General features: G+C 33.0%; 1 protein-coding gene across 15 annotated transcripts in view; it reads right to left on the bottom strand.

Moving 5' to 3' along the window:
• Nucleotides 1–19,498, bottom strand: part of LOC119645211 (titin) — a 152,221-nt gene that overhangs the window by 48,969 nt on the left and 83,754 nt on the right. For 8 of the 15 annotated variants that reach the window (XM_038045238.1, XM_038045236.1, XM_038045243.1 and 5 more), the window contains 3 exons: nucleotides 3,387–3,563; nucleotides 853–1,620; nucleotides 684–755 (listed from right to left, as the gene is read on the bottom strand). In XM_038045238.1, coding sequence (XP_037901166.1) covers nucleotides 684–755; nucleotides 853–1,620; nucleotides 3,387–3,563 — 1,017 coding nt within the window. Of the gene's footprint in view, nucleotides 1–683; nucleotides 756–852; nucleotides 1,621–3,386; nucleotides 3,564–12,046; nucleotides 12,389–12,459; nucleotides 13,768–13,867; nucleotides 13,991–19,498 lie in introns of all 15 variants that reach the window. The other 7 variants (XM_038045248.1, XM_038045240.1, XM_038045244.1 and 4 more) reach the window with 3 other exon arrangements.

The raw sequence follows: 19,498 nt of genomic DNA, 5'->3' as shown, positions 1-19,498 counted from the left end.
GAATGTTACAATTCTTAGGGACTGGGACTCACTCTTGTGAAGTTAGAAAATTCTTCAAAAATTTTATTTTACAATTTCCTATATCTTGGAGTCGTGTCTCAGACTGATTAGATACACAGATGTTTGAAAGGAAATATTCACTCTTCCCATTCGAGGACTGCAGAAGTCACATGAAGATTTAGAAAACTTGCGCTAAAGCATGTATTAATATATACCTTAATAGTTATTGCCTGTAAATAGTTTATTTGAAATGATGTGTGAAATGCGCTACTACATATTGTCTCATCGCATAGTAAAAAGTCATAGCTACAACAATATGCTTAGTTTCTATTCGAAAAAATGAATTAAAATCATAATCTTCGCATTCAAAGAAGAAGAACACATTATTTTATGTACAAAATGTTGTAGGCTATGTACGACAAATCGAGACAATGAATATGGACATATGGTGCATATCTGTTCCATGCGCCCACGTAATTAAAAGAAAGATTTAAAAATTAAAAAAAAAAAAAAAAAAAGAAAAGAAAAACAGATTGAAAAACATTGAAAAATCACATACACATACATACGCGCACACACACACACACAAGCACACACACACACACACACACACAAGCACACACATAATAACGTGATTACTAAATTATACAAATATTATTATAATTACTAGGCTTTTTAAATACCTCCATTGCGTGCAGATAACAACCCCAACGTATTTCATGTTTAGTTGGCTTTAAAAAATTTGGCATTAAACTCTAAAGAGAGTTAAATACAATAGCGTTTTAATGAAAACAAAACAATACTTGTCTCATCTTTTCAATCATTTTCTCGCTTTTTTCATTGATTACTTACCTCGATGGTGCGTTCAAAATATTCGAAAGCCAATGAAGTCGTTTTAGCCGCCGCCAAGCTATCTATATTTTGATTATTTATTTCGCTCAATTGATGAGAAACGCTATCCAAGCTACGATTAATATCATTTAAATCATTTTTAAATTGTTCTAATCGTTCTAAACGTTCCAATGTCGACATTCTTTCACCGTTACAGGTCTCAAAATGTAAACGCAAATCTTCTAATAATTTCAATATACGATCGGTATCGATCTCTTTCGCTCCCGCTGGCTCTAATATGCGTACACGATCAATTAACAATTCCGATTGTGTGATCAGCGATCTAAATTTATCCATAGACAAATCACGAAACTTCTCATGCTCTGCGATACATCGTTCAATGGCTTCAGTGTGCGGCTGCTGTTGTTGCTGTTTTTGTTTAACAAAATATTCATCGATATCTTTGCGTAATTTTGCGACGTTATCCAAAAATTGCAAAACATTCTCCAGCAATGTTTTATAATCATAACGTATGCCATCCAATTTAGATTTTAATGTACGCAAATTACTAATGACTTGTTCGATTTTTTGCATAGACTCCGTATCCTTTGTATGTATAGCCAATGTAGTGTGAACACGTTCTTGTATCTCATTTTGCGCTTGATCAATATCTTTTAATACCAATTTCAATTTTTCAATAGAATGCGAGTGCAAATACTGGGCATCAACAGACGATGTTGTGAATATTGGATACAATTGCGTATCGACCTTAGTTGTTTTCAAAGTTGTCTAGAACGTAAAAAGCAAAAAAAAAAAAAAAAAAAAAAAATTATTTAAAATTCTAAAAGGAAGATTTTACTATAGAATTAATGTTGTCGTTATTGCTTCACTTCATAATTATATTAAAGATTTATTTATTTATTTATTAGCAATAATTATGATTTTATTTAATCTATCATCCGCCTGAGTGGCCGAGTAGTGGCCGCAAAGTATGCTGATTAACAATTCAATGGTCGTCGGTTCAAATCTCAAATGCGATAAAGTTTTTAAATAAAGCCGATAACTTTGGATGCTAGCGCTATTCAATCTCCATTTTCTATATCCACGGGTATGTACCCGTTTTTGTCAAAGGGTTTGCAACTCTCAGAAGGAAGCATCAGACACCGCCTCAATGTGTATATATTTTTGATCAGCATCAAATCCTAAATTGATTTAAGCATGTTTGTCTGTCCGTCTGTCCGTCTGTGTAAAGTCTGTCATAAACATTCTTTTCGCTGCAAACATGAATCTATTGAATTCCAATTTGACAGAAACATTGAAAGTTCTTGCACTCAGGTTGGTATTGAAAATGTGCCAGTATTACGTAAAGCGAAAATATCCCTTGAAAATGAATAATTAGTTGGTTTTTTAGATCATTATAAGAAATATTCTCTCGTTCGCAAAAAATGAAGATATCGGCTACGAATTTGCAACAGAATTTGGAAGTAAACTTCTCAAAGGATATGTCTACAACTATGACACGCCCGGGCGACTAAAGCTTTTATTTTGAAAATAGGAAAAAGATCAATCAACCCCGCCCACTACATATTGTTGAGAATGAAAATTTAGTTGATTTAATTTTTTTTTTTTTTTGATCCTTTCTAATATAACGGTGATGGGTATAAAAGTTTCGGTCACAGCCGAATATAATTTTCTTACTTTTTTACGATTATTTACGTCATTTACTTATTAGATGCACCATCGAAAATATGTGTTAGTTTCAGCGTGAAGCGTTTATTCAACAATTGTTTTTCTAAGATAACAATCAATCTTGAGAACGAAGGAAGGAATGATTTAAATAAGAAGAAAATATTACCTCCGTCTTATATTGAATCTTAGAATATTCACAATAACTTCCACACGATGTTTGCTTGCAAAATGAAGCCAAAATCCATTGACTCAACACATCGGACGCACGTCCCACAACACATATCACATACAGATTTTATTTAGAATTTAGTACTGTTTGTAGGTAATTATGCTAAGTAGATAGCATATATATAGCAAAATCGATTTGTTTGCTTATGCTTATCTAATAATAATGGATCAATGCTTTGACCGATTTTACCGACATTCAAATCCACGTTGACGACGGTAATAAGAGAGGATTTGAGATGAAGTTTGTGTTATTGTGATACAATTGTGAATTCATAATGATGACTTCAACAGATGGGCAGATAATGAGAGAAATGACAAAACTGATTTCGGTATTCATGCGCTTATCAAAAATGTTTATAAACTTTATGAAACTTAACCGACGTGCATTTTAATGCGTTGCAAATAATTCATAATTTTTTTGGAATATCTTCTGTGACGAGGATAGAAACAAACTGCATTTACTTACTTAACTTAACTTACAAGTTGAATATTGATGAAATAAATTCCTTATTATATTATAATTTTTTTCTTAATATTATGTTAAATTTGAATTCTTTTTAAATATATTTTTTATTTATTTATTTTTTTTTTTTTTTTTATACACACTTTTATTCATCTTTATGCTGTTACGCACATACCTCTTCGTTTTCACTCATGATCTTTTCCAGTATTATTTCAACTTCACGCTTTTCCGCTATATGCGTTGTCCAACTTTCTAAACTGGTTGTTACATCGATTTGTTGCTTACTAAAATCGTTGAGGATATCTTCGACAGCAATTGCTGAGGATTTCGTTTCAAGATATAGATCCAAAATCTAATGCGCAGTCGACGGATATTTATGCACAATGATCATCATTATCATTAGTATCGTCGTCAGTGTTTTCATCATTATCACGTTAATGTTGTTTATGCGTTGTCAGCCGCCAGTAAACGCGAAACACGACAGAAATAGAAAAGAAAAAATACGTAAAAAAAAAATTAGTTTTTTATTTGCGTTCCCTTCTTTCAATTTGTTTTTTTTTTTTTTTTTTTGTTCTCTAAAAAATAAAACCATTTTTCAATACCCGCACACACATATAGTGCAAATAAAAATTTTCAAGTTGGAAATTTTATGTTGCCAACATGTTATGCTTTTTAGGCGTACCGTTTCATCGGTGTCTGGTTAGTATAGCATTTGGTTTGTTTACGGGAATGGAAGAAGAAGTTTTGCTGCCTTTGTTTCCTCTTTGTTTTTTCCCTCTCTGTGTTTATATTTATTAGATTTTTATAGTCGTTACCTTAAATTTTGAAATGTACATTAAGTTAACCCGGAGATATGTGTGCGTTAGTCTTACCGCGAAATAAATAATAGAAAAACATCCGAAATAATTCCCTTATTATTATTATTATTTAAAATTTTTCTGAAGTTGATAGAGTGTAATGAACATGCAACGGCATGCTTAAATGAATGTTATTGAAAAGAATTGAAGGGATCTGTAGCGGCTTTGAAATATTGATGAGTATTAATCGAATGAACCCGATTAATCAGATAAAAAAGCTCGAGTAACCGGTTTTAACATAAACCGAGTACATGTCATTTAATGAATTTGGCGTTTTTTTCCAATCTTTTTATAAAATGTTGTTGTAGCAGCAATTTTCAGACTCACTGTAAATTCGTTTACGATGGTTGTAAGGAAAATATACAAAATTTTATAAATAATTGGGCCATCATATAAGCACTTAAATCCAAAAAAAAAAAATAAAAAATAAAAAAAATAAAAAAAAAATAAAACAATTTTTCTCCTCTTATTTTGCTTATAATGTTTCTTCTTAATTAGTATTAAATTTAGCAGGCTATTGGTTGCCATATCAGGCTCTTAGAAGAACACCCTATCTACGGGCAAAGCATTTGCATATAATTATGTACTATAATTATTCAAAATCCTGTACCTTGAAATTTTTGAGTAACCATTAAAATGTAAATGCACTTATCTGACCTTTTAATAATTCAGATAATTTTTCTACAATCATATACGATTTGATTTGCTAAGGGACTTTTATAAAATCCGTATTTCGTACATTTTTATTTAAGTTTAAAATATGTTCTCTCACTCATATTAATGTTATAACTTAATTGCTTCTCTAATGGCATTTCTTCATTTTCCTATAAACGGAAATTTAAGCAGCGGAATGCCCGTTCAGTTAGATCTTATCACTTATTGGTAAATATTTACCTTAAAGTTAGTCTGTCCGCTCGTCGCAATCGGAAACATTCACGAAAGAACAAAATGACCAAGTCAATGCGACTAAGTCTACGCCTAACAAAATATCTTTCACATCAAATAAATATTAATCGATAACAAAATCGATTACGTTTATTAATGCAAAATTTATATAAAACTTAAATAAATTTTTGAAATTAAAAAATTTTGCAATTTTGTAAACATCTTCGGAATCATCTGCTAACGCTACCTTTTTTAAAACCCTTTTATACGCCGTTTTTTTTTTGTTTGGTCTGTTTTCGATCAATTATCGGGAAAAGAAAGTAGCAACTGGTGTTAAAAAGTTCGACGTAAGGCATAAAATTCACGAGTTTACCCCTTTGCTTAATCAATGGCAGAGATAATGAAAAATTGCTGAACTCCCCCTCGTCATGTAAATATATTGAATATCAATCGGTCATCAAACGCTTTATGGCGGGAGAAGAGATTTGGATCTTCTGCGCATATGATCCGGAAAAAATCGGTCAATCGTGCAAAAGGTAAGGTAAGACCGGATAAAACGCGACAAAGTTGCTCTAAAATGGAAGTGATGCTAATAGTTTTCTTCGACTATCGTGACGTTGTACACAACTAATGCCTTCGGCCTGGCCCAGCCGTTAACAAGGACTATTGTCTGAGTGTTAAGCGTCGTTCGCGTGAAGCTATTCGCAAAACGAGACCGCAATTGTGGAAAGTTGACTCTTAATTGTTGCCTCACGGTAAAGCGCTATCTCACACTGTATCAGTTGTTCGATACAATTCCGTTAAAAACTGAAACCATATCGTTCTACAACTACGTGATATTCATCTGACTTAGACACATGTGACTTCTGGCTATTTCCTAAACTCAGAAGATCACTCCGCAGACAATATTTTGATCCGATTGAAGAATCGCAGAAAGGCCTTTAAAGGCCATTCCCGATATCGATTGTGATAACTTTTTCGAGAATTGGCAAAAACGTTGGTAGAAGTGTAGCGCAGCTGAGCGATGAAATAGATTTGGAATAATAAGTAGGATTAAAAAAAGGTAAAATGATGTTGCGGTAGGTTGATGAAGATAAATCGTGGCAGACAAATTAACAGCCAACCTTAGGTCGATACAAAAAGTGATACTGAATCGATCGGTATGATAAAATGTGCGTCTATATCCTTTTGCAAGTCTTTTTGGGTGTTGCATACATTCGCACAAACTTAATATACTTTTGTATCGCAAATGAATAGTAGGGTATAAACATGAATGATAGCAAATATGTTCTTGTATCGAAACATTTATAAAAATACAATTTTCATTTATTCCCTTTCTATGCCGTTTTTATAGTTGGACTGTTGGATTATGAAAATGCAATTAGAATCGCATGCAACGCGTTCATACGAACTGCGTTGATTTGAAAAACATTCCGAGAAATTTTATAGATCTGATAATCGGATATTTGAATGTTGGGAAATTTGAGTTCCAATCCCAAAGCACCAGGCCTATAGGATGAACAATTTTATAAAAGAAATATGAAATCATATATATATGATTACTAAATACCGTTAATGAATAGTTAAGCCGAGTGTTTAGCAGATAAGTTAAAAAAATAAGTTTAGCTTATATCGCCTATCGCTGAAACGATGTTTGGAAATGAAATTTTTCCTACAAAAATAATTATTCCACATGCAAGAAGAAAGACAGGCAGGCAGGCAGGCAGGCAGGCAGGCAGGCAGGCAGGCATTCAGTAAAAACTGTCGGTATTGCAAAATCATCTCAGGCTATAAACATATTATTGGCAAGATGTTGTACACATATGAGCATCTTATTACGAACCCCCCCCTCCCTTTCCTTTTTATAGTACAAAACAATGAAGAAACAATCTCTAATTTTAGAAAGAGTCTCTCCTCATCGGTTTGTTTTTAATTTTAGATAGAAAAGAAGTTGCTAAAGCAGTATTTCTTAACACCCCTTCGCTGCAAGTTTCGCTTCTTTTTTTTCGTAGAATTATTTCATTTATTTTTAACATATTAACACTTTAAGAGAAATATTTTTTTTTTATTCCGGTTCGCTTCTGTAACTTTAAAATATTCAGACATTTAGCTGGTGTTAAGAAAATAAATGACTTTAAAAGCGGGAAAAATTTCGTTTTCTTATGTTTTTTTTCAAAAAAAAAAAAAAAAACACCCCCTGCAAGTCGAGGAGAATAACAAGAACAATTAATTATTCACCAACTTTCCCTGCTTGCAATTGAAATCAAATGTTGTATTTTATGTTTTTTCCAAGCAATCGGGCAAATCATCTATAATGCGTTATAAGACAGTGGTGGTTGCGCAACAAGTAAATCAAGTAGTAAAATTCTTAATCACAAATGTTCCACTTGTCAATTAAATTAATGATGCATGAATACTCATAGACTTTGGCAATGACTTATCCCTTATATACTCGTCATAAAAATTGAATGTTAAAATTTGTTTTTACAACAACAATAACAATATTTACAATAGATATTTAATCGCAACATTTGAATATATACTCGCGATTTTGGCATATGCTTCTAGATAATAGAGGTAAAAATCAAATAAATAAAAATAAATTGCATGCGATAACATCTCACGATATATACTTTGAAGTGTTGCAGAATTCTTCTTTTCTTTTTTTTTTTGCGATCCATGATTTACTGATTTTTCTAAATGTGACTTCAGGCAGTCTTTTTCGCCTTGAGGAATTTTAAACTTGAAGATTTACTTACATGCTGTCATATCATAAAAGATCAAATATATTATTTTATTATTAAGTGTAATAATTAATCGTGGCAATAAGGCCAACTAGCTGAGTCCGTCTGAGTAGCCGAGTGAGTTAGAACGTAACTATCTATCAAAACTCAGTGTTCGCGGGTTCGATTCTCAAGTGCCAATTATAGAGATTCCTTTGGTAAATAGCAATAGTGTGAGTGCTTATCGAGTGGTGGTAGATCACCACTACCACCTCCCTATTTCTTTCTCTTTCCCTATCTTCCTTCTGACTGGTCATGTCAAAAAAAGAATCTAGGATTGAGTGATGAAAGCTTCTTTCTTCAATAAGCAAGAAAGTAGTGTGTGTTTGCGTTCTTCAATAATGTTTTCTGATTATTCATCAATTACTCTACCAAAAATTTATCTGCCGCGTTTGTCGCGTTTGCGAAGTCGTGGTCATTAAATAAAACTTTATCGCCAATTTTCTTTTTATTCGTCACATAATAACAGTCTTCATAACGGGAAAATTTGAATCAATTTATGCAATTCTCTAGCACTCGCGCGCCCTCAAGTAATACATAAAAGTACTAAATGTGTACGGGGAGGATATCGCGAATGTGCGTTGGCAAAAAGGTATTGAACGATTAAACGCTATTTTCCGGCACCGCGCGAATAGATTGTGCCAGACTGTATTTACAATTATATTGGACTCTATAATTGGGGCAATGTGCTGTACACTAACGATGAAGGTAATGATTTTTGAAAGGAGGAGTACTTGTACGCAATATCTTCCCTAATGTGTTTATGAGATATTTATTGCCTTGCAAATCTAGTTTTATTCTAGTTGGCAAGCAATTTCGGAAGCAGTAGTTTGTGTTCTAATATCAATTTCTGATGTTTCGATGACTCACTCAGGCAACAAACGGATAAAGTTAAAATGTCAGGCTTTTCGTAGAATTCATAGAATCAAAATATTTTAAGGTGTCCCAAATTTTGCTGACTCTATGCCATAACTATAATTATTACTATTATTTTTATTATTATTATTATTATATTGTAATTAATTCAGTCAGAGAAATAATTTGTAAGACTAAAGTCTTAAAGCACTAGCACGCCACAACCATTTAGTTGTTAGTCGAGATGCTTTGCCTACTTGGCCACCATTGTCAGACGGACCCTATAATTATAAAATTGATCATCATTTTGTAGGAAAAGTTTTGAAAAGCGCAAGCATTTATTTTGTTGTTAAATGCTATCATGCATCTTTAATTTGATTAAAAAGTCTGCTGCCAGATATTTATAACGAACTGAAGAAGTGGAAACATCAATGAAATTCTTTTAAACTCCTCTATTCCGCTATATCGGATCTTTCTTTCTTAAGTGACGGATAAAAATATGTTCTACATTAGCCGATCGTACGGAGATACTTAACTCTTTATAACCATACATAGTCGATAAATCTTAATTATTGGTTGCAATCACTCCCCCGTACAGCTTCAGTATTTTCCTTTGGTGCTTGCACTTCTGCCATGTAAACAGCCATGAAAGCACACTCAATTACGAGTGCTAAAGTTGATTATATTGGGAATAATCCTAAGTAAATACAAATAATTTCGTTACCCGCAATACTCAGAGGTTAAAGTAATGCGCCTTTTATCATTTGAAAAACCAAAAAGATCCCATAGAACTTCGTAATAAATACGCTTCCCATGGGATGAACAAAATAATACGAACACTATACAATATAGTATCATTTTGTCGCATGTTGGCAACACTGCTTCTACGTAAATAATACGACTCGTATATATATTGCAAAGTTAAAATGTCAAATCTTGTAGATTATACTTAAGCGGCCTGCAATTGCGAAACACTAAGCCGCGAAGGAAGTCGTGCCACGATCATAAAGCTTAGACATTTGATCATTGGAAGAATACAGTATGGTCCGACACCAATCATCGTTCACATTGCTTCTTACAAAGGATGGGGTTGGAGAACTTCAAAACAAGCCTACGATTCGAGCTGCCTGCTTACTACAGCCAAACATGGAGTAGGCTTCGTTATGATTTGAACGGCTATATAACACGGTGATCAGCTGGTTTTCCCGTTTATATTACTGGCCGGATTATTGCGAATGAATATTTCGACAACAAACCCTGCCATGTTCCATGATGATAATACGCCCATATACATAGTCAAAAAGCCTTAATCTTGGTCGGAGTAGCATTAGAATAGTATTAAATATTTTCCCTAGCTAGCACGATCGCCAGGCTTTCATATAATTGAACAATTATGAAAAATTTTATAGCAGAGAGTGAGGAGCAGATTACCATCTTTAGCAAACTTTGAATGAACTGATGGATGTTTTGGTATAAAAAAGGTACCACATTCCGTCAGAAGCTACTCAGTCAAATACTTTACGATTCTATGCCGTAAAGAATTGTAGTCTATAAGCAAATGGTGGCCCGACACCTTATTAATAAATAAATATTGTGAATTTGTCAGGTGTTCGTAGTACTTTGTCCATCCCCTGGGTTCATTTATCGATCGTTTTTTTAGTTGGACCGACCGACATCGATGAAATTTATATAGAAAAATCGAAACAGAAACAGCTAAAGAAAAGTACCATATCACGAAGTCCATTTGTCCATTTGTCATATAAAAATCTTTACGACCTATATACGCATTACTGACAATAGACGACAGATATCGACATGATATTTGCCATATGCGGCCTGGAAAATTCCTAATAAAAATAGTTACCGTAAGTCGTCCCAACGATGTGTACACATTTTTAATAAATATGTGCATAGTTTTCACATGTTTATCTGATTTGCTCGATACTTGTCTTAAGGTAGATTCTAATGACCGCTTAACCTTAACGCTTAACCTTAAGTCCCTAGATACAGAAAATACATATCTAATATATTTTGGAGTATTTTTCGTTCAAGTTTCAGACAAGGTATTTTTAGATCTTTTTTCAACACCTAACCAATCATATGAACTTACAATAGCGTTTCTCGTTTACTTTCCAATCATATTTACTGAGCTAAATTAACTTGTTAATTGTGAATGACGCAGTGAATATACGCTATGATCCGTCTATCCGTATTTGAGGAATATCTCGGCAAAATTTTATCATTATGAAATATTTTTGTAATCTTATCAAGCGCTTTCATTACAACCAAACTTCATAATACATATATTCTGTGTTTGGCGAGTATACGCGCATATCGATAAAGAGATCGCTAAAGAAGTCGGCACAATTAACCGATTAAAATATATGCAATATACCAAGCTTCTAATAGTTTTTCAACTAATTTTCAAAACTATAAAAAATGTCAAATGCAGCGCTTGAATCATTTAAAGCCCACACCGGAATAATATATACATTTCTTATAAAGATATATATATATATACATATATAGCGGGCTATGATATTTTACTATTTGGATGGCGGCAATTTCCGACAATATACGCATTTTTACTCGAACATATAAGCAATTGTTTCTTTTATTTTCGTAACGTAACCTAAGTAAATTATGTTTATGAAAATATTCCCGGTTAAGTAAAATATTTAAAAAATAAAGACTAAAGACTTTTGTAAAAAAACGTTTAAAGGGAAGCAACCGTTTACCCGATATTACAAACGAATATTTAAAGAAAAAGTCTCTGTTATGCTTCTATAAGCTTTGATTCTCTGATTCTATTAAGATTTTTTTTTCTTGGAAAAGATTTATTAAAATATTTTCATAAAAGACTTGCAAAGAACAAATTTTTCTTTTAATTTCCGGTTGTTTTATGAACAAAAATTAATTAAAATTTATGGATAAAATTTTCATAAAAATATTGAAAAATTTTTAATTAAAATTTGCATAAAATATCTTAACATAACGTAACTAACTCCTCCCTCTTATCAATCAATAAACTCTAACTCTCTGTTTATTTTAACTTTTCAACACTTTAACTTGTCCGCAGGTTAACTTGTCAGCAGTTAACAATTTGCGTGACTGCTATGACTTAATTATGGCTACTAGTAGTAGTAGTAGTAGTAGTAGTAGTAGTAGTAGTAGTAGTGAGTGATTGGCCTATACTTTCTTAGTTGAGCCATTCAAAAAAAAAACAAAAAAAAAAAAAAAAGGAAACAGTAATAAAAGGAGGAAAGTTTACTTGCTAAAATCATCACACATCACAAACTTTACAGGCAACATTCAATATTAGTCGTAACACGGTTAGCAAGAGCGATTTAAAAGCAAATAATAAAAATGAAAATGAAAAGCAATTAATTAATAACTCCCGCGTAGTTTAAAAAGACTATTGAGAATACCAAATACTTTCTATAAAATTTACATACTTTTGTAGACAAAAACCGTGTTCCAAGAGTTTTCAATTCGGTGAAATTGCCGCGTATGTTTTGCCAAGTCTCCTCTAAGAATTGCAATTTTTGTTCGTTCGGTGTCTGAGAGAGTTGACGCTTCAAGTTATCAATTTGACTAGCGAGCTCGTTCGTTTTCTCAAAGAACTCTATTAACAATGTTACATAATCGACACGCTTTAAGACCATATCCTTTAAATCAATCCAGTGTTTGTGTAAAGCTTCAGCTTTCGAGTCCACGTCGTAACGCTGTTGAGCGCTTAGCGATTCTAAATGCGTTTTGATCGATTCAAGTAATAAATTTATTAATTCACCTTTAATCTGCATGAAGTAATAATAATAATTTTAATAAATTTCTATTTGTTTCGAAAATATATATTATATGAACTAACCTCTAAATCTTGCATTAGCTCATGGTGTTGCAAAAGAAATTGCTTGCTTTGCTCGAGATTTATGCCCATACGCACATTTTGCTGCAGGTAACTGTGTCCCGACGACTTAAGCCAATCTAGTAAATCATTATATTGTGTAAGAAATTCGTCCAAGGCTCGTTGTACTTTTCGATGATCTTCAGTGCTATGATCGCATATGCGTTCAATGTACACTTTACGATTTTCAATTTCGTCTAAAACTCTTTTTATTCCCTGAGTTTCAGGCAATGTGCGTCCCACCTCATCTAAAATACAATAACCTAAACGCAAAGGCTCTTCGGTGAAATTATTTACATCTCTGGCGACTTTGTTGTACATAGCAAAACTTTCCGGTGAATTTGTGGGCAATCTTACATTGGATAGCTCAACTTCCAATTTTTCCAAAACTTTTAATATGTGTTCGGCTTTGTTGAAGAAATCGCGAGATTGCTGCAGCCAATGTTCACGTTGATCGACTAGATCTAAATGTTCAGTGCAAGCACTTAATATATTATAAGCGCGAGCGCAAGCCTCGTCACCGCTAAAAGAGCCTGATGATTGCAATTTCTCTTTAGCTCGGGTTATCTTTAAAGCTCGATCTCTTAGCAACAACGCCTGTTGTTTCCATTCTTTATAATTCTTCAATGCTAAACTTGATGAATGCTCACATTCACCTAAACAGAATGTGGTAGATATCTCGTGACGTTGCTCTTGCAAAGCTGTTTCTACTTCAAGCAGTTCCCGACCTAATAGAGCCAATGTCAAGCATTGTTCTAATTGATTTTTCCTCGTCTGCCAGGCTATCTCCAAGGCATTGCGTCGATCATGTAAACTCTCTAACCATTGCTGCACTTGATGTACCGCACGTAAAGCATCACGCTTGATATGCTCTGGCCGTGTATCTAAAGTTTCCATGCTCTCCAACTCTTGTAATTGAGCCAACAATTCGTTGCCGTCTTTCAGAGCGGCCATGACGGCTGTTAGCATATCGATGCGCAATTGTTTAAATTTATTAAGGAACTCTTGTACCGCAGACACTTCTATGGGTATCATCGTATCTGTGCAGGCCTGCTCTAATTGGTCCATACGTCGTTGACACTGCAGCATTTTCTCATGAAATTGCGCACACAAATGCAATATATGTTGACGATCTTGGAGCAGGTGCAATATATCTGACCAAATGACGTTTAATGTGTCTGCCATGGCATTGACTAGTTCGGAGCTAATACGTTTGCTAGCTAGCAATTTATCAGCTTTATGTACAAACTCTTCCATCGGACCGGGAAGATTCTAAAGAGATATAAGCTTCAAATTAATCCTTTTTTTTTCCCCCTTTTTTTTTTTTTTTCTTATTTACTTTGCATTGACATTGAATTGTCATTCGGCTTACCTGTATATTTCTAAGAGTCTCATCGTGTTGCTTTTGTAAGGTAAGGGATTCATCTAAATTAGCACCTAGAGTAGTTATCTTTGGTTCGAGTTCTACCACCTTAATATATAATTTTTCTATGCTCTAAAAAGTTTTTGAAATAAATTTGATTGAGAAAAAATGAACATTTTTTGCATATTGTTTTAAAATTAACGTTAGCTGAAGTGCATATATATGTATATATATATAGATATAAAAGTCTTGACCATTTTCATAAATATATGAATGAACACTTTCATCTGCTTAAGTTCTCAATACATTTTTCTTCGACTTATTTTTTTACCTTATATCCCCTCGCACTCTATCACTCTCCCTCTCTCTCTCTCTCTCTCTCTCTCTCTCTCTCTTTCTCTCTTTCTCTCGCTTGCTCGCTATTTCAAACACAAACTAAACGCGCGCGCACTCCCCCCCTCTCTCTTTCATAATCTTTCTCTCACTCAGTATATATATCTGTTTCGATTCTTTTAATAAATGTATAACGGTCACTAAATGACCATATTTAGCTACTACTGACCTTCATAGATTTTATTTGCCTTGAATTTTTTTTTGTTTTCCTCGTACTACAAACACGATTGGAAGCACAATAACACACGCTATGCCTTAGAAAAACCATTAACTGTGTGTGACAATACAGACAACGGCAACTACTTCCACTGCTATTGACTAACTAGGCAATGTTATGTTGATGTTGATCTGCTTCTCTACAACAACATGGCAACCAGAAATATGCTACTTCTTCCATGTACCATAAAATACAAAGTAAAATGAAAAGCAAGAAACCAGCTTGGTCTGGCACGTTTTTACTCTTGACAATACGTGAGATTAGTCGATTTCAGATGCACAAGACTAAAAAAGAAGAATTAATAGTTGATAAAATAAAAGAAACGAATGCCCAACTTCACTGATTCAATGTTAATGGCACTTAGTCAACGCTAGTTGTCATTCTGACTGCCTATCCGTCTCTTTCAGCGTTCAGCATTTTTGGAAAGAATTTTCCTTTTCAAGTCAAAATTCTCGCTCACATTTCTCATAAGCTCGTGTGTTTTTCTTTTTTCATTTTTCATTAAATCCCCTTATGCTGTTGCGTTATGTTGTTGTTGTTGTTGTTGTTGTTTTTTAAACTAAAATAAAAATCCTTATCATTAGCGCCGGACTTAAGAAAATGTTGAAAATTTTTATTAATTTCACTTAACTCTATTCTCGTCGAAAGGAACTCATACCTCGCTTTAACGGTTCCCTAAACGACTCAGGCATAGGAGTAAACAAACATAGATGATTTAAAGAAAGTTCAGTCATTAAAAGGAAAGAAAAGATAATTTTGTCTCTAACAAAATATCTCCTACAATGACCATAACTAAGAGAGTCCGGTTTGGATAAAATGTTCGGGTAAAACTTTTTCTATAGATTTGAAAAAGATCAGATTCGCTTACGTTTCAAAATGTATTATAATTTAAAGTAAAAGGACGAAGACATTTATAAATTCTTCCGGCTATGATTTATATAGGATGACTTGTGCAACAAATAGTCGACTTAATCAAATAACATATAAGTTGTTTTTTATCTCTCATCTCTTAAGCATGAAAATAGTATTTGAAACTTTTATACGTTTTCGGAAAGTGATTAGCTAATGGACCGATAAAAAATACCTTTTTACATGCGTTGATATTGTCTTTGCCCAGGATACCGTTATAGCGCTTTTCTCGGAAAAGCCCTTGTATCTAGAATAGCTATAACAATCCAAGATGTTAATTGATTTTATTAGATATTGTTTAGCGTAAATCTTCATTTGTCTGTTTATTCAAAAGTGGATGTGCTCTTAAGTTTGACTTGAAGATATATTATTATAGTATTTGAATTTGTGGTGGATAGGAGCTCGGCACTGAACCTGAGAGTAAAAAATTAAATTAGTTTTTTACGTAGCTAACATAACCATTAGAGAAGCGTTCCGCAAATGTTGTCTTCAGAAAATTTATATTCGCATGTTTGGATTCATAAGATAACCTTTTATAATAATATAATATATATATATACCTCTTATAATAATATAATATATAATATATATATACCTCTTAAATAATAAATAAGTAACGACTTAGTAGTGTGAGATGCAAGTGGCCTTGGAAAGTTCATGCTTAAAAACATTTCAATGCAAATCGCTTAGGTTTCAATACCACTTACTTTTCTCTACACAATTTGTAATTATATTCTCGATTATCCTACATATATTCCATATATTCCTACTTGAAGGATGAAATATTGTCGCATATACCCATTAGATGCCATAGAAAGGAAAAGTCTTTTTCTTTTTTTTTTTCTGATCACTTGGAAACTTTTGTATTAACTTATCGATTTGTAACGCGACGATGATTAGAAGGAAGTTAAAAAAGGGAAAGAGATAGGGATACGTCTGATGCGTAGTGGGTGTGTGCCCAATCGGTAAATTCTATCCCTGCACCGACTAAACACACGCTGTAGCTACGACGATGTAGGATCAAACCGCATTTAGATTTGCTATGCGGCAGCCCAGCACATTCATGATTGCAAAAATTGAAACAAAAAGCCGGAATTTGATATATGCATTAATAGCAAATGATCATACATCAGAGGTGATCTAATCGGAAATGGGTTTACCATAGCCAAGAAGAGGCCAAGAAGAGGCCACAAATAATCCAAAGAAGAAGAATAAGAAGAAGTCATAATAAAATTCGTCGCCAATATTTTTCAGATTGCAAGATCGAATTGGCGAGCAAAATATATCGGGTTAAGCAACTGTGTTTTGCAAGACTCAACCTAAAGCATCTTCTTTTCTGTTAATTTAAGGCGTTAGCTGAATTAATTTACAGACACCATTAGGTCGATTGATAGACTTCGGCCAAATTGGGGAACATTATCTAAATTAAAGATTTTCGACTTTCAAAATGGCATACTGGCTCTGCACGCCTCGTAGAGTTTATACGTTGTTGCTTTATGTTTTAGATGTTTTTTTTCTTATATAAACTCTCAGCATACTTGGGTTATTTGAATAGATTTGACATGAACATCCTTCGTCAAATTATATAAGAAAGTTAAACAGCATTAAACCATTTAGCTCGGAATGTTGGCCAAAAAAAAAAAAAAAAAAATAAAGAACCAAGAATTTAAACGGTACCATACAATCTCTCAATTTTAAAAATAATAGATACCCTATCAAGGAGATGGAGGAAGATGTTAACGCGACAAAAATGTGATTTGTAATCTAAAAAAGCTACGCCATCATATATTAAGTAAATATATGACAAGTCGTAAACTCAATTTCATTTCTATATTTGTGTACAAATTTTTTACTTTCATTTGCTACTTTATATTCTGTCATGTTTCGCGAAGAAAAATAAATAATAGTCTATTAAAATTAGTTAATTGTATCATGATTTAAGTTGCATTCAAAAAAATTGCCACCTTATGCTTCAATTATAATTTTTGTGAAAACATGAACATGCATTTATTAAACACTGTATACTACAAGATAGACAGATATCTACAACATTATCTAGTTAGCCTGTGACTGTGGCGCTCTTGTCTATGAAAATCAAATTAAACAATATATATATATATATATATATATATATATATATATATATGTATATTTATCCGGCAATGCATTGTAAGCGAAATTTTAGATACACGAACGCGTAGAATATACGAATAAAGCGATGCTATATACAAATTGCAACACACACTCTTACACAGAATGTTTCTAAAAGTGTTTTCGTATTGCAACAACTGCAGGCGCTTCAATTTTTACGCCAATTTAAAAAAATGATTTATACCACAAATTACGAAATCCCTCCTGTCCCTCCTGTCCCCCCCCTGGACCCCCTCACTGTCTTCATCACCCCAACGCGTATACACACCCGAGGGTAGTACGTACACTGCAACATGCCGTATAAAAAAAATTCCTGTTGAATACTCAGCATATATGAACACAATATTCAATATTGAAGCAGCGGCTGCAGTATCAGCAGGAAAAGTAAGAAAAGATTTTAAACCGCGCTAAAGGAATCAATACAATTCTGAAAGCAAAGCAGATGATTATTTTATTTTTTTATTTTTATTTTTTATTTTTTTTTTTTTGCTTTGAATACATTGATCAACTGTGTGAATGTGGCTTACGGGCGAATGCATTGCATATTTATTGTAATGAGAGTCAAGTGTAATTTAAAATTCGATTTTCTTCTTCATCTTATTGTTCATCTTGTTTCTATTGCTGTTCGTTGTTATTGTCGTTATTTGCTGCTGTTCTTTCATTTAGGAAATCAAAAATAAACGATTCTAGGCAGAGCACAAAAACAAAAAATATAATAGCTATTATTGTTTCTGGGTTTTTATGTCTCCGATTTGTTAATGACTCATTACTTTGTACCGAATAAGAAATAAAAAAAAATAAATAAATAAAAAAATAAAAAAGAAAAGAAAGAATTTATGTAAGATAGCCAGCCATATCCGCTTTAAGGTGAATTCCTGCACTCTTTAAATCTCGTCTGTAATTATGGTAAACAGAAAATCGAGATTTTTTTTCCCTAATTGTAAACAATTGAGTTTAATTCCCCTTGCTATGCTTATAATATACATATTCGGTTTTTGCAAAATTTTGAATCGAGAGAGAGCTAGACTACAAACCGCAAGTTCGTAATGAAATTGTAATAAAAAAAAAAAAAAAAATAATTTTTTCGCTTTCTATAAATTGTTGTATTTGTGATTTTGTGTGAATTTAACAAGATTTCTGTTTTCTGTTTTTTTTTTTTTCAATTTATGTTTGGAATCGAATTAAAAATATATTCGCTAGGCCTTCGGTTTGTATGAGAGGTATATTCACGCTGGCAATGCCCAGAAGGAAACATCAGAGACCTCACAAAGTGTACACATTCTTGATCAGCATCAAATTCTGAATCAATTTAATCATATCCGTCTGTCCATCTGTGTAATGTCTATTGTAAATATTCTCCTGGCCGCAAATGTGAAGCTATCGTGTTCACATTTCATAGAAACATTGAAACTTCTTGCACGCAGATTGGTATTCAAAATGGGCGAAATCGCTTGAAGAAGGAGTTTTTTTTGTTTTTCAAAAGAAATAAAAAAAAGAATTGTGTTTTTGATCATTACTCATAAAATACAGGAAATAAATGTACAAAAATTTGAACGCATATTCATGCACAAAAATGAAAAAAATTGACCACGCCTTCTCAATATTATAGTGTATCAAAATTTTAATTGTTTTTTCTATATCTTTATAACGCGCAGAAACAAGCATCTTAAACATCCTATGAAGTATATAAATTCTTGGCCATTTTCAAATTTAGAATGCATCTCAACATTTCCGCCTATTCATCTGTCCGTCTGTCTGGTCACGCAACTTTGTAGTGTTTATCGTAAACACTCTCCCGTTAGCGTAAATAAAAACATCGCCTGCAAATTTGTAAAGGAATTTGAAATTGATCTAAACTTTTCAAAGGGCACGCCTACACGCCTCTACGACAAAAATTTTTATTTTACGCCCGCACCATAATACAGAGCATGAAAATTATATTCCTTTACTTCTTTTGTTTTTTTTTGGGG

The sequence above is a fragment of the Glossina fuscipes genome, unplaced genomic scaffold (genome assembly GCF_014805625.2).
Source record: "Glossina fuscipes isolate IAEA_lab_2018 unplaced genomic scaffold, Yale_Gfus_2 1, whole genome shotgun sequence".
NCBI lineage: Eukaryota > Metazoa > Arthropoda > Insecta > Diptera > Glossinidae > Glossina > Glossina fuscipes.
The sequence above is the reverse complement of the archived record's forward strand: the minus strand, read 5'-3'. Positions and strand labels throughout refer to the sequence as shown.